The following is a 16266-nucleotide window of genomic DNA, read 5'->3' on the forward strand; positions in this document are numbered from 1 at the left end:
ATAAGTCATGCATGATTGGACTGTCAAGGCTGGGCTGGAGTGCTCTAACCAATTAGAGGACGCCATGTAGCTGGGGTGGCGGCCCAAGGAGCTGACGAAGCCCAGCCAGGGGTCGAGAAATAAACAGGCCCAACCATTTCATTAACTCCTTTCAAGGGCTGTGACTCTTATGACGAGTATATTTACCTTAGAAACACTAAAAAATATGTTGAGACAAGACACTATTTCAACTTACCTCTGCAAAGTTCTGCTGCTTTTCCTTTGTTTTTACTACTATCCTTTGACAGCTTGTTTTTTGCTTGACCCACACAGCCTGGGGTTTTGGATAGAGCATAAGCTCATTTGAACCATGACGTCGATTGCAGTTATGCACTGGTAGGCACTTGATTCAACTTTGTAAATGTCATTATAGAAACGGAGAGACAGGCACAGTAATTGAAGAATACAGCAACTCCCCAGTCATGACCTTGTCCCCCTCGCGACATCTTGCATCGCCTTCTTTCACAACTCCTCCTCGGTATATGTGATATCCACGACGTCTACCCCTCCGTCTCCTTCCTCCCACTCGCTGTCATCCTCACTAGCATTGCCGCCAAGGTTTCCGTTACCGATCTGCAAGCGATCTATGCCAGAGGAAAGATCTTCCAATTCCCCAAGGTTTGCCGTCGAGTTGAAAAAGGCATGTGTGGCCTGGAGAGCCCGACCCTGACAGACATACCCCATCGGAGTGTGCAGGATATCAGCCGTTTGACGACGATAGGTCAACCACTCCAAGAGGAACTTCAAGGGGTGGTCGATCCAGAGACCCCGCCTGACCGCATCCTTGGAGTCGGATACCTCACCGATTCCTAGCCACGCGAGCAGCGACTCATACTCGTGGTAGTCAAAGTAAAGGCGCCCGGCAATGATGCCTACCTCGATAGAGACCCAGGCTGGTAATGGGCCTTGGTCCGACGGTATGGTCAAGTACTGGAGTGTGTTGAACACCTGCATCGACTTTGCAACTGGAGCGGCATAGGCGATAAGGCGCACACGGGGGTCTCCCACCTGTCGAATGATCGGCAAAAGGAGCTCAGCCTCCTCGGGAGTGATAAGGACAGCAGTGTCGGTCCTTGAACTCCAGAGTATCCACTCAACAGGTCGCTATCTCTGTCAGCGTCTTTGACTAGGAAGATTCCCATGGGTTACTTACCACAATGTCGTCTCTTGCTTGTTCGCGAATGCTGAACGCGAACTGTCCAGAGACAAAGAGCCTAGAAGAAGTCTTCTGAACACCGAAACGGCGTCCAATACTTGTTCTACCAATTAACATAAAGGCCTGCTGAAAGCGCTGGTCGTGGAATTGTCCAAATTGAACAAAAGCAACGAGTTGGGAAGCAAGCTTCTCAAATTCAAACGGGGTAAAACGGGTAGGCTTCTGCTTCTCGCGGACCTGCTCAACCTCAAATTCAACCTCTCTCTCCTGCTCGACCTCCTCAAAAGCTGAAGAATGCACTGCCTTGCCGCTGCTCGAGGATTCGGCTCTCTGCTGGCTCAGCTGTTTCCTGAAATCTACCAAGCGTTGGAAATCAAGTTGTGAAAACTCTGTCGAGTCCAGCTGTCTCGCGCCGTAGAGCTGCTCCAGTGTCTGATCTTCTCGTAGCTGTATGGAACGGAGAAGCTGGTTCCTAGACTCCTTCTTGTGGATATGGTCAAGACCCTTCCAAAGCGCATTTGTGCGCCGGCAAAAGTCAAAGCCTTGGGCCAGGTGGAGCGGCATCATGTTCTCACTCGCCGCGCAGCTCTGCTCAAGCAGCCAATGGACCACGTCTTCGGACGTCACAGGCAAATGCTTTGTGAAGATGCCGTTGTAAGCGCTTCGTAGGCGAAGGATGCTCTGGTACACCTCCGGAGGTGCCACGAATGCCACTGACTGGGTCGAGCCAAGTTGCCTCAGTCTCATGGCAGCTGATATGATTAGCTTAGCATCATGATCCACGGCGTCATTGCTAGTCACATACCTTGGACTGTGTGGTCCTTTGTCTGGCCAAGACCCAAAGTCACGGCTGCCCTGGCGGAGACTGGAAGCTTCAAGTCTGTACCACGCGTGTGAGCCTCGTCAATGTAAACGACACAATTCTCGAGGTTGTCCGCAAATGGGCTTGCCAGCAAAGGAACGGCGGCCTTCTGGAAACGGGCGCGAACCATGATCCTGCTTTGATGGTCAAAGTACACCGCGCCTTGAGCTTCTGGGAATATCTCGAGCCAGGCTGATGCGAGATCATGGTTCTCCATCTCGAGGATGTAGGCACCAGCATCGATTAGAATCTTGATACCTGCCTTGCGAAGAAGTTCCAGCAGCCCGGTCTCGGTCAAGTGCTTCCCGCTCCGATCAGCAGCTTCATAGAATCTCTGATTTCGCGGCTCTAGGAGATAGCTGAGGACCTCTGCATTCGTCTGTACCAAGCTTGGCAAGTCGTCCTGCTTGATCGTATGGGGCAAGATCCTCTTATTGTCATTGGTACCACTGAAACCAGTCGTCAGGTTCTTGCTCGATGACTTGTTAGATAGGAGAGGGATATCCCATCCTGAAGCCTGAAGCTTCACGCTGAACTGCTTGGCATGCTGTGGGAACGCAAAGTTGTTGAGGAAGTAGTTGAGCACGTTTCGGTCAAATCTTAACAGCTGCCACAGCTCGTCCATCTGCACCTCGTCGTCCATGTCCAACAAGTTCCACTGCTGCAGACTCGCTGGTAATCTGCACGAGTGGACCAAACGTTCGTAATGCGCCGCTGGATCATCAGACTTCATGATGTGCTGTAGATTCTTGGCGACTTGAACCTTTGACAAACCAGTCTGGTAAAAGGCAAGACAAGTAAGCACAAGAGCCGTGTCTGGATGACCGTACTCTGCAGTCTCAGAAGGGACACCTTTGGCCTCGTAAGGCACTGCAATGGGAGCCCTGTGAGGATGCAGGCCGTACTGTACATTCCATCGCTTTTTCAGGCAGAGGAGCAACACACGCTGAGAGATGAGGCCACGCAGCAAATGAAGCATCTTCCACCCGAATACGTCGTCTGCGAGCGACCTGGCTGCGTTTTCCCAAGTGGAACGAGGGACATCGACGCCCGATACAATCATGCCTATGCCCTCTTGAGCAACCTGGTTAGTCGGGTCCTTCAACTGAACCTGAGGGAGGCGTCCTTTGCAGATATCTTGCACGAGCAGGGCATTAAGGCTGTCTTCCACTTCTGTGCGTAAGAAATGGATGATGGGGTAGCCTTGGTGACGCCTCCTCACGTCGATTCCGTCCTTGAAACTCGACTGGAGGTAAGATACATGACTCTCAACAAGTGCCAACAGGTCCTCCACTACCCGCCACCGTTGAGGATGACCGTCTATAGCTGCCGGGATACCGCTGGGGTAGATCAACTGAGTCTTTGCCGAGAGTGTGAAGTCAGACTCGTCGAGGATGTCACGGCTTGACGTATCCAGCCACCGCTGAATCTCGATCATTTTCTTGGCTTGTTTGCGTTGCCCGTCGGCCAGTTTCTGTATCCCACTCAACTTGAAGGAGAGGATGTGCTCGGGCAGGCAGAGCATGACGCCTCCTGATGTGCGAATGTCTCGGTGAAGCTTCTGATAGCGATCCATGTCGTGGACACCTGTCGGAGACCGTCGTGCAAAAGGGATATGACAGACCTGGCGACCAACCAGGCCCCCGATACGGCCCTGGAGAACTTGGGCTGTTTGGAGGAGAAGGGCACGAGGCACCATAAGCCTGCAAATCTGTGTCTTGTCCGCTAGCATCGCCACTGCCATGGGTATGACGCATGAGGTTTTGCCTGCAACTTTGGTTAGATAAAATTCCTCTCTTGTCATGGCCCTAGAAACATACCTTGGCCCATGTTCATCTGGAGCACTGAATTGGACTCTGATGCCGGCCATATAATGGCTCTTGCCACATCTACCTGAGGTGGACGGATGAGTATGTTGTTGTCAATCTCAAGGAGAAGCCACTCTGGATGCTCAAGAGGAGACCAGTTTGAATGACCTTCGTGCTCCTGTTCTTCACGTAACCGCTTCTCATCTCGGCAGAGCTCAGCATCACGCATTCGGACGAGCCTCTGGAGTTTTGTAAAGAGAACACCGTATAACAACAACTCCTTTCGCATCTTGGGGCTCGAATTTGACTGGTTACTGTGTCTGAGTTGCTCAAGAAGCGTGACGGGCGAAAGACAGGGCCACAGGTTGCTGGCGTCGAGCCATCGGAAGCCGGCTTCACCATCGGAGAGGGAAGCCCGAATCGCGGAGACATGGTCATGTAGGACTTGAAGAGATTGTGCAATTGCCCGACTAAGCCCTCCAGCAAAGGGCATCCGCCTGGGCTTTTTGTTGACCTTGCGGTCCTGGATCAGGGCTTCAAGGGATGCCTCGAGATCGTTTCCGTACTGTTGCCTCGTGGTTTTCGGTGAGGCGGTGAATCTCTTGAAAATCCTGGAGAGTGTTGTCATTTCTTGGGGGACGAGGGAGAAGGCCTTCGGAGCCTTGTCGTCTTTCCTAAGGTTTCTGTTGGCGAAACTGCGAGACAGCTGGTCCATGGTTGCTTGATCCCTCGTAGCATGGCTGAAGTGGATGTCCTTTTTCATCAGGCCGCTTGCGAGGTGAGGTACTTTGAACACACCATTGCTATGACTTGGCTTTAGACTTGTGAGCGTTGCCGGCTTGGAGTTCCAGATCTTGTTTTGTTTCTCGCTTATCGCTGGGGATTGGCGTTGGCGAATTTCTTTGATAGCTTCATCTACCTGAAGAAGATAGACGGATAGCTCAAGATTGTAAGACAGTCTTTGCAGCTCAGGCTGCAAGTTCTCCCAAGCTATCTCCAGGTCGATGCGTTCAACTGAGAGCTCTTGGACCAGCCGCTCAAACTCTCCCTTAGAGAGGTGCAGGCCAGGCCCTTCATGAACGATGAGAGATGCAATTCGGGTCGCTTCTTCCGCTTGCATAGCGTAATATTGGTCGGCTTTGGACTCGACATCCTCCTCCTCTGGTGTATTCTCCTCTGGTGTATTCTCCTCTGGTGTATTCCCCTCTGGCGTCTCCTCCTCTGGCGTATCTTCTAACCAATCCTCGTAGGTCGGCTGTTTGTTGAGCACCAGTGCCGTCAAGATTTCCTCCGAGGGGGCTTCAAAGACGTGAAAATCTGTAAATGCCAAGGGCCTTGAAGGATCGAAAGAGTCGAAATCTTCACATTCCGGGCGCTTTGGAGGTTCAAAGGCCCTCAACGCCGAGTTCTTGGACAATGCCACAAGCCACGACACAACGGTCATGCTAGTCTTGCTATTAAAGGCCAATAATGCAAGTTGGAAATGCACATCATAAGCCCCCGCAGAGTTAGAGGCTTTACTCCGGCATGTGTGAACAAAGGATCCCCAAAGCTCAGAGATATCCAAGTCTAAGATGGACCTAATGTCCACACCGACGGCCGCTTTGTCGAATCCCCCAACCGTCTCCCATTGTTTCACGACGGACGTCAGATGTGAACACCCATATACACCAGATGTAAGCTCCCGCAGCGCACGAGTGGTCTGAAAAGCTTGGCAGCTTTCTTTTGAAGCAAGACTGGGGGTGGCATAGGGGGAGATGTGTGTGGCCTGTAGAAGGACCGCCGAGTCCATGGGGAAACAGACACGCTCGTAGATTTGTCGCCGTATGCAGCCCCGAAGATACAGGTTCCTGATGGCAAGATCGTCACACCCAAATTCAAACTCATCTTCCGTCTCGGGGGTTGGCGCAAACGTCTCCAGGTCCTTTGATCGAAGGGCGACGCTATCAACGAGGGGGGCCAGACCTTCGTGCTGAATCGTCATGGTAAGGTGACTGTCCCACTTGACCTTCTGGTAGACTCCAAGTCCTGGTGGGTAAAGCCACCGTTTGGGAGAGAGGGATCTTATGACGGACAAGAGTTCCTGAGAGGAGCGTTGCAGAGGAGCCCACGGCTGACTCCGAGCCGCAATAAGACAGTGACGTGCCTCCTCGGTCCCAGTGCGACCAGTGAGTCCATCGGGAAGGGGAAACGAGGTCAGTGCGTGCAGTGCTGCTTTCAGGTAGAGGAGGAGTGGCTCTGGCGGGCAGTCAAGTCGGCCCAGGAGCTGGTCGACTGTGAACTTTGCGTACAAGCCATCATTCGCAATACTGACGGCCACGTGTATTCCCCTTCGCTCCCAGCGGATGTTGCCAATGGGAACGAGAACGCTCTTGTTGTCAGGATTTGCGATACCACGCAGTTGAATCTGGCTGCATAGCCCGTATAGAGCGCCCACGTCCTGTTGAGGATCAATCTCTGCCCTGAGCTGTTGGCATTGAAGCAGGCCCTTGAAGTTGACTGAGAATCGAATCTCCAGGCGCTTCATTTCAACGGATAAAGACCCAGCACCGGATGGCTGGTAGATGGTCAGCTTCTCGGGATCTTCAAACCCCTGAAAGATGCGATAGATCCTTTGCCCAACCTCGGATCGAGGCTCGACCAGATAAGTGCCCAAGCTGGGGCCATGCTTGGTCCGGCGCCCTACACCTCTAACAGCCTGGCGGTTATGGACATCAAGGATCCAGTTGGATGGCTTAGGGACCCATATCCGGGGTTTACGGCGCATCTCGACTTTCCCGGTTTGCAGGTTGAGCCAGTGTACACAGTCGTCCACAAGGCCTGAGGGAAGATCATAGCCCAAAATGCCTTTGAACACTGTCCGCGGAACGTGCTCCAGCAGAGATCCTCGAAAAATTGCCCGAATAACTACCTTTCCGTTCCTAGAGCCAAAGTGAATCTGGTGCCCCTCGACCTCATTGACCAGCTGATGGTCCAGGAGGTTGGACGGACGCGTCAGCAAGTGCTGCCCGCCAAAGAGCTCCTTGATGGCTTCATCCTCTCTCATCTCGAGAGGGAGTCGACCAAGTGGCTTTCCGTCCACAGTGAGGTGGCCTTGGATCATGTGGTAGTGTATCACTTGGGGGGCTGTCCACTTGGTCCCCTCGACCCGCGCTGTAGCCCACCAAGGATAGTCTTTTGAGAACATGAAGGTCCAGTTAGAGTAGGCCCTCTTCTCGAAGCCCCCGGTATCACTCCACGTCTCATTGATGGCGTTCTCTAAGCAATGAGGGCTCTTTTCGACCCAGCCCTTGATCATGACCCGCATGCGATAGGAAGTGGACAGATCTTGAACGAGAAGATGCTTCAGAGCAGGGCTCAGCTCGTCCACACTAATCAAGAGGTGCTCTTGAAGGGAAATAGAAGCCCGGAAGAAACATTGCACATCCTCGCTACCCAGAGCTGCATGTGAACCCTGAGAGTCGGCATATATCGAGAATGTCTGACGACAGAGCAAGGCAGCTCGAAAGGCGTAATCTGAAGACTTGCGAGCGGTTTCACCCTCCGGAGTCACTCGAACCTCGTTGCGCCACTGCACGATCCAGTTGGAGGTGATGTGTCGAATCCTTACTAACAAGTCAAGCGCCTTCTCCTTGAAGCCTGGTAGACATAGGTGATATAGCCGCAGACTGAGGATGACAATCGTGCCCATGCAGTGGACTTCTCGACAATTGGATTCCAGAGAAGCCAACCAGGAGGAAAGCCGATCATGTAGTGTCTTGCAGAAGGGTTGTTCACGGAAGACGATGTGCGCCTCCCTCAAAGTCCCACCCTCTAAGATGGCAGGCCCAGCTTGCAGGGCGAGGCGTGTGAAGAGAGTCGTGGTAATCTCACTGCTGAAATTGATGTTGCTAGAAGACAGCTCGATGAGCATGGCCAGCCACCGTCGACCTCGTCCAGAAACGACCCGTTGATAAGCGGAGAACTCGTGTATGGACATGTCCCGGGGACAGTCGATTTCGTTGGCAATTATCTCGGACGATGTTGGATGATACACCTCCTCTTTGGACTGATCGCAGTTCTCATATGGATCAGGAACGCCCTCTGGAAGCCAAGGGCCAAGAAGATGCTGGAACCATGGCGTTTCGGGGAGCTCGTCGGCCCAGAACCCAGACGCTTCGTCGTAGTAAGAGAATTCTGCTCCAAACGGCCGCAGTATCTCGTGTGGTTGCTTTGGGAGCTTCATCTTGCGGTAATGAGTCTGTGAAAACAGCTTTTTCCGCGACGCCAGTGTGATGGAATACTTATGGGCTGAGCTCTTGGGTGTAAAGTCTTTGAGTTTGTCGAAATTGTTTAGAACAAGCATAGGATTGGGCGATTGGATCAACATCGGTGGGCTTCCCAGCAGGTACAAGTTCCACGTTGCTTGTCGATAACCTGCGAGGTATTTGGGGATGAGCAGCTCATACACAATGGCAGCACAGTGGGCGTCGCCCTCGTCTGTCTCGTCGGACGGGAGAAAATCCTCGTGGATCATAATCTTGAGGGCTTTCCGAGCCCACAGTTTCTTGCATTTTTGGCAGCCCTTTGTTTCCCTTCTCCCACCATGAAGTCGAGTGCAAGTGCAGGATACAGCCTGGATCTCCTGTGTAAGTTTGCGATACCGCTCGGTCAGGTCTTCCAGCTCTGATTCCTTGGACTTTCTGCACTCTTCTGAAGCTTTGTCGATCTTCGCGACTAGGTCCACCATAGGAAGCCCAGCTGAGGTGTTGTAAACAAACTGATATGCAAATGCCGGCTCACATCTCGGGTTGCTGAAGATTGTTCTACCATGCTTGGTGTGAGCTTTCACGCGGGCCGCAATATACTCCTGGACACGGGCAAGTTGTTCCATCTCTTCCACGGTCGTTAGGCAAAGGACATCTAATGCGTGCGGGATAAAGACAGGGTGGTAGTCTTCGAGAAGAGGACATGCGGCAACGGCTGCTTGGTCCATCTCCACCCAAAGTTTAAACAATCTTAGGAGGTATTGGCTCATCAACAGGGGGCTGTCTCTGTAAGCGTTCTCGCCCCTCTTTAGATAATTGTTCATCATCGTCGATAACCCGACGCACACTTGCTGTGGAGCATGTGAAGGTGACTTGGTTGGCCTTTTGAAGTCGGGCTCGCGGTGAATGAGTGAGGTGTACCGAGCTGTGAGCTGGTTGACCTGCGAGATTGTGCCTTCTTCCAGAGATGGGAGGTCAAGTCGCACCCCGCGGTTCGTATTCACAGATCCCTGTGAGAGAAGATCAAGGAGAATTGGGCCGCTGTTGGGCAATCTGAGAGACAGATCGTTCGTTGATGCACGTCCTGGAAGGAGAGGAATTGGGCGAACGATGCTCGCCTTGTAATTCTCCCACTGGGTAACAACCTCGTGCTTTGCACGGCCAACGATCCCTTCAAAGAAGGCTTCTGTAGCGTGGAAAAAATGCTCGTACGCCAGACGCAGAGTATCTGAGGCAGCCTGCTTCTCGGACTCGAGCTTAGCAAGGCGACGGCACAGCTTTGCCTGGAGAATCAGTGTCATCTCGGGGTGCAGATTTTCGATACATTCTCCAAGTAGATTAGCCAAGACGACGCAGATGATGAACTTGTAGTACACCCGGCCAATCCTCTCATCTTTGGACAGGGCGCAGAGGAGTCGTCCAACTGTGACACGGAGAACAAGCCAGTACGGGGAGCGTCTCCATGGCGTTTCAGATGAATCCAGGACATAGTCATCACGGACTCTTTTGCGAACCTGGCGAACGGTGACAGATTTTCCCAGGCCCTCCAGCAGCGACATGAGCATATCGTTGACAAGGGCAGGCTCGGGACAATCTCGAGCTTCAACAACCGACTGGCCTCCTTTGTATGCTCGTGCAGCAAACTGATCAAAAGCCTCGGAACTTGATTGCTCGAGAAAGTCAGCCAAGTTTTGCTGGAACGAAGCGTCATTAAAGACGTGAAGCGGTACTGAGACTGCACGGCTGGGAAAGTCCCAGGTGAGGGCATGATTTGCGTTGAGAACATCTCGCACAGGCGCAGACACCTGGAAAGACTCAAAGATGATGTTTTCACCACTATAGATATCAAATCAGGTCAAAATTTCGCCCATGTGTAGCCCCTAGGGGCGTGTAGGACTTACGGAACATCACGGTGAATTAAAAGCGCGGCATTCTGCTGCGCAACAGGGAGAGCAAGCCAAATTGGCACCTTGCTCTCCCTCTCGGCAACGGTTCTGAATCCCTCTAGCAGGTCGTCGCCGCCTAAAAAGCCCTGGTCCAGGGCTCTGGTAGCCCGCAAAGACGCATCCAAAGCGTCCCAGATGGCGGGGTTTCCCACATGCCGCAAGGCGGACAAGGCTTCTTGCAATCGTTCCCCGAGATTCTCGGCCAGCTCGGTGTTATCGCCATCGAATTTGCGCGGAAGTTTTGGGGGAAGGACAAGGTGGTGGAACACAGTCTCCACGAGAGGAGATTGCTCAGAATTCATGATTGCATTTTACTGTGCCGAATTCCAGCAGAAGAAGACGCGTGCTGGACGTTGGGCTTATTGAAAGGAGAGACTAGAAGTGCTTTGAACCTCCAGGGAGGAATTGAGACGCGACGCGCTGGAGCGTGACACGAAGCTTCGTGACCTCCGGTACAGTGTGAGACAAAAAAGGGATTATGGAGTATCGAGGTTACCTGGCCAAATCAGTGTTCATTCCAGCCCTCCCTAGAGACGCAGGGCCTGCGATTTAGTGCTGACTCTCAAGGTGATAGTGCCTCATCCTCCAGGTTTCACTGTGAGTCCCGTCTTGATTCACGATGAGCGCCAAGTCATGGAGAAGGACGATGGCCATCCCGGACAATCCGTCCTCTATCGGCATTTAGAAGACTTGCTCGCTTCCCTAGGGTCATGTATTTCATCCTGGTGATCGCATCTCTCCACAGCACTGAGCGCACATAGCTAGCTATGGTCGGCCTCCCGCATCTCGTGTCTGATTGCGGCCAACGTGCGTCACACAGCTAATGCAGCCACACGCGCTTGATAGCAAGATAAGGTGAGCATGCAAAACTAATTGGAGGGATTTTTGTTCTTGATTTATGGAAAAAGAAAGCTAGTGAGTAAGTTTTCTGACGCGAAAGCGAGATTACTTTGCGCACATTTGGTCGTGGATTCATATCCATATGAGCATATGTACTCCCCTCCACCAGGGTTACCTATCAAAGGGATAATAATAGGTATAAAATATGAAATAAAATAATATTAAATATTTCTTTTTATTATAGGATTTCTTTTTGAATTATTTTCTGTGAATTATTATTAGATATTAGAGGCGTTTAAGATCACCATACACCTTCAATATTTCCCCGCCAATAGGGAGGGGACATGCTCAGTGCAGTTATCACATAAAGATGCAAGTTTAACCCCTGAAAAGCCCCGAGCCACTGATATTTATCTATTATCGTCCCCCAAGGGTCCTAGCGATCCTCGGTAGAGCCTCATCCAAGGCCACCGTAAGTTGCGCATACTCGGCCATTCCGCGGCACCTTTCTGTCAGAGATCAATTGGAAGCCCGCCTTTCTTTGTACTTACAAGTGATATCCGGGAGCGGTTGTGCCGACCCCTTTCCCCAAATTGTGGCGTGTTTGTCTAGCTTATAAGAGCTAGTCTTGGCGATTTCTTGTTTCAAAGATCGAGATCTCCTCTCAGGGAGCATCTGTCGCTTCATACGTCATAGACCTGCAGGTGATAAAAACACGTTCGAGCCAGTAAAATTGATCACCACAGACTCCATCCTTTAAGTCTGACCCCCATAAACACCATGTCTCGCCTTTTGGTTGTGGTTGCTACCGCGATTTCCCTTGCATCTGCATTTCAGCAGCCGATTCGGGCTCGTGATCATTCTCAAGGCTACCAATTCGATCCTCTCCTCCACCTGCCAGGAATATCGCCATATTTCGATGCCGTTGGATTCGGGCTCGCACACGCTGCCCCAGAGGGATGCACTGTCGATGTTGCTTCTTACCTTATCCGGCACGCGTCAATCTATGCCAACGATGCCGAGTATGAGGACTACATCAAACCATTTCTCTTCAAGTTAGAGAAGCATCGTGGGGGCTTCTCAGGTCCCCTTAAGTTCCTTAACAAATGGTACTCTCCAATTGACGAAAAGCGCCTGGAAGATGTCACTCCTTCTGGGAAGCTTGATGCCAAGCAGGTTGGGAGACATCTGATGAAGCGATACCGGCACCTGGCATCGTCGGTCAAGCGTGTTATGGCAGATACTAAAGCAAGGACCTATGATACTGCCAAGGCCTTTGTCGACGCATTTCCCAATTCTGGAGACGTCGAGTTTGTCCGCGCCGACAAGAAGGATCTCAACAACGCTACTCGTGCTCTTCTTCCGCACAAGGCTTGCTCAGAATTCTCAAAAGACCCTGGTACCAAGGAACTACACGAATTCTTAAATGTCTACGGCAAACAAGTCTCGCGTCGTCTTAGCCCCTACACCCCTGACGACTATGACCTCGACCCCAAGGATGTCTTTGCCCTCCAGTCAATCTGTGGTTATGAATCGGCCATTCGTGGAAGGCGTTCACCAATGTGCGACTTGTTCTCTGATGCAGAATGGCTGTCGTACGAGTATGCCTGGGATATGAAGTACGCATACATGGTCGGACCGCTCAACCCTCTCTCCAACTATCTTGGTTTCCCCTGGCTTCATTCACAATCTCAGCTCTTCGACGCCATTGACAAAGACCCAGACGCGAACCATAACGAAACAACAGGTTGGCCCTCAGACCAGCGCTTGTTTTTCTTCTTCACGCACCGTGAAGTGCCGCCATTCGTCGCCACAGCACTTGGCATCTTCAATTCATCCTCACATGAAGGCTATGATGAATTCCCGACTTCGCATGTCAACCATGTGAGGGCATGGAAGATGTCTGATCTCATTCCTTTCCTAGGTCATGTTGGCATGGAAAAGATGACCTGTGATAGACCAGGCGACGACTCAGGGAAGGATGAGTTTGTGAGGTTCATTGCCAACACTGCGCCACGGCCGCTACCGCTCTGTCAAAGCGGGCCTGGGGCCAGTTGTCCGTTTGAGGTTTTCAAAGAGATTGTGAGTGCTGGGATGAAAAAGTACGGAGATTTTGACGAGGTTTGTAAGAACAAGGAGCCAAGTGATTTGTAGGGGCCGGGACGATTATCCAAAGGCGTGGGGAGACGCTCAAAACCAGAATTTGATAGATAGCGATTCGGTCTGGGTTTCAAATCCTAACTTAATAGCTATCCAAGATCATTCGTGTAACTAAATTAATGGAATTTTTTGTTAGCTTCTCAGTCCGAGCCCGGCTTCAGACTAGTCGACTCGACTGCTGCCGTTCAAGTTTGGTACAAAAGAAATGTGATGAAGTGCGGTGCAATACTTTATCAAGCTCGTTTTCCATGAGCCCGTCTTTAGGAAACCGTCACAGCCAATGAGAAGGTTTGAGAAGGTAGAGAAATAACAACGCTTCGAGCCAAGTAGATGATTGTATTCTAAGCCCATCCAAGCACCCGAAGACTAGAGAGACGATGAATAGAGAGACGATAAATCGAGAGCGATTCTTTTTCTACCTCTTCATTCGGATTTCTGCGTAACACCTTTTCAAGAATGTCATTTTTATTTTAGAATACTTGCATGCTTAAATAAGTAAGCTTACGAAAATCTACAGTACTTTCGTTATTGGGGGTTGGTTTGTCCCAAATGTTGGCAGGAAGAACGTCAATCCTCGAATACCGGCAAGGATGAGAACCAAGAGATGTAGGCATTCATTCAATGTCCTTGGTTCGCTTTTTGGTTTGCTTCTAGCCGCCTCATTGCCGCAAGCCTGACGAAATAGCCAGCTGCTCAGCTACTAGTTCCAATGCCAAACCTCCCAGCCCGTTTCACCGGACCTTGATTTCCCCGGGGAGAGGGGGAGGGGTACCGAGAATTCAAAAGAGCCTGTCCCTCCAAAGGCTTGCTTTCTTCCTACACCTCCATTGCACCAAGCTTCGACGCCTAGCACTCATGGCCGAGCTCCCAGTTTCAGAAGAACCAGCGCCTGATGCCGGCTTCGAACACAGATTCAATAACGTGGTGCGTCTGCCGACCCGAAACCAGTCTGATTTTGAGGTAAAGGTTGAAAGGGATGAATGGCCAAAGCCCAGTGAAGCCTTGTAAGCAACACGTTGATTGGACATCTATCTGCAGGCCCTGAGAAAAACAGCATTACCCGACAAGCCGAGCGGCTTAGGATCCCCCTCAGCTGCCGCCTTTGCGGCGTCCGAGATGCGCTCACCCGGTTTGTCTTGTGTAGTGGCTGCGGCGTGGCTCACATGCCCACACACCGGCAATGTCTCTTAGGCACACGGGAACATAAGTCTGAAGACGAAGAACCGCCGATTTTCGGAGACCCATGCAAAGAGACAGACTTCCAACGATGGATCTTTATCTCGTGGCTCCTTGACTCCAAGCTTCTCGAAAAAGATAAAGCCACCCTGCATGTCAACGATCTGTGGTCGACCCGGTTCGGCGTCCCGGATGACCAGGACAAACCTCTCCCACAGTTTTGAATCTATCCGCGGTTGGAGAGGCTGGTCGAAAATGTCCCAGAGAGGCCGCCATTTCAATACCCAAGTCTAATATCCTTTGTTGGCGACACAGGATCTGGCAAGAGTACTCTGATCCGTGCCATTATCGAATCGCTGGCTCCTGGTCAGGACCACGAGGTTCCCGCTCAAGGAGCAGCAGGAGATGATTTTCAATCGACAAGCAGTGACGTGCACCTCTTCGCCGACCCCCAGACCCAGTCAAGCGAAGTTCCTCGCTTCTTTGTTGGTAAGATACCCGTTATTTCTATAGCTACATGCCTTGGCTCATTTTTTCAGACTGCGAAGGCTTCCATGGCACGGACAAGTCGGTCTCTCGAAATGTAATATCCGAGGCTCGTGAGGCTAGACAAAATTCCCAGCGGGCGTTTGATGGAGGCCTCCGCGAATCTCCAGTGGACACAACTCTGGATTGCAATCGAGAGTGGGCTGACTTCAGCGGACCTCTTTGCGGGGGCTTGGAACGGAATTGCCACCGTCTCAACGTCGGTCTTTACGAGAAACCAGCAGCCCTCGACGACATTGACCAACTTGAAAATCTCCGCATGGAGAGTGAAATAATATTCTAGAGAGGCGAGATCAGTCTAGATTCAGACTATGTCCAAGGCCGCCAACTTACGACCAGGGACCACATCACCATCGTCGCTCAATGCCTCGTCGCGTCTCTTTTCTATCTGTCGAGCGACCTTCTCCCGAAGATGCATGGAGGCCGCACTCAGTGTACCCTACGCTGTCGCTTATCACGCGACTCAGACGGCGCTTCTGTGCTCATCGGTCAGTTGAGTGAATCGAGCTTTCGCATGCGCGAAGTCAACGACTATGGGGAGGCTGTCGTGAAACCTGTGCGGTTCTTATCGGCAGACGGGTTTAACAAGGCGACCATGTCTGTAGAGGTTGAGTTGGATATCTCTAATGGCTCTTATGAAATGATCGTGGAGGCCAAGTTTCCGGAGAGATTGCAAGGCTCGTGGCACCCTATCGGAGGGTTTTGATGGGATGGGGTGCGTAGAAGCGAATGGAGAAGGAAGGTCAACAATACCCTGAGAAAGCCAGAGAGACATAGGCAGTGCATATGAGCTTCAACAGCACATCTGTCTGTGGGAGTTTAAGTCAGAGTTTCAACCACTTTTTTCAACAATATTTTCGGCAGGTTTTATATCAGTATTGCCCAGTGTGGTAATATGCGCTGGCTTCGTGAAAGTGCTTGAGTGAATGGTTTCAGCAAGGATGGAAGAGTCTGGTCCTCCGGCATCTGATGGCTAAAGTTTTTCCACCAGCAATAACAGGCTCGCCTCACGACCTGCAACTTACTAACTTAGTAAATAAGCGTGGCATGTCTCCCACATATATGGGGTGCTTGCTGCCCGAGAAAGTTCTCCTGCCTACTATAAGCTACCCAAAATGCCGTTAAACATGAATTGGGATATCCCTGTCCCAAGACAAAGATCCTAAATTGCACGCTCATGTATCCCAGAAGGCTGAGCAGGGTATAATTGATTCAGTCAAAGGCAACTAGCTCGTCCTCCGACTCGCCCTCCGACTCCTCGGATTCAGATTCCTCGATGCAAAACCTTTTTCTCACACATGCTTTCAACAGTCTTGCCCTTAGTTCGATGTCCCCATTTGGGCCTCTACTTCTAAATCGGCGGCTTCGCCATAGCTGTCGCCGTGAAGACGGCATTTGTTCTTGTGCAGTCGTACCAAGACATCTCCCAACGCATCTATATCACTGCTTCTATTAGTCTCCATAAGGAAGCCATACGTAGGGTCAT

The 16266-nt window shown here is 51.4% G+C and overlaps 2 protein-coding genes across 2 annotated transcripts; one reads left to right on the forward strand and one right to left on the reverse strand.

The window, feature by feature from the left end:
* Nucleotides 1-501: 501 nt before the first annotated feature.
* Nucleotides 502-10360, reverse strand: NCS57_00951700 (uncharacterized protein; the record flags this gene model as incomplete). Its single annotated transcript, XM_053059288.1, has 5 exons — nt 502-1143; nt 1193-1947; nt 2001-3824; nt 3878-9948; nt 10014-10360. The coding sequence occupies 5 exons, from the start codon at nt 10358-10360 to the stop codon at nt 502-504; spliced, it is 9639 nt and encodes a 3212-aa protein (XP_052911359.1).
* Nucleotides 10361-11678: 1318 nt separating this feature from the next.
* NCS57_00951800 (uncharacterized protein) lies at nt 11679-13052 on the forward strand (the record flags this gene model as incomplete). The annotated part of the gene is made up of 1 exon (XM_053059289.1): nt 11679-13052. The coding sequence occupies one exon, from the start codon at nt 11679-11681 to the stop codon at nt 13050-13052; it is 1374 nt and encodes a 457-aa protein (XP_052911360.1).
* Between the last annotated feature and the right edge of the window lie 3214 nt (nt 13053-16266).

Source organism: Fusarium keratoplasticum, chromosome 7 (assembly GCF_025433545.1).
Source record: "Fusarium keratoplasticum isolate Fu6.1 chromosome 7, whole genome shotgun sequence".
NCBI classification, from domain to species: Eukaryota; Fungi; Ascomycota; class Sordariomycetes; order Hypocreales; family Nectriaceae; genus Fusarium; species Fusarium keratoplasticum.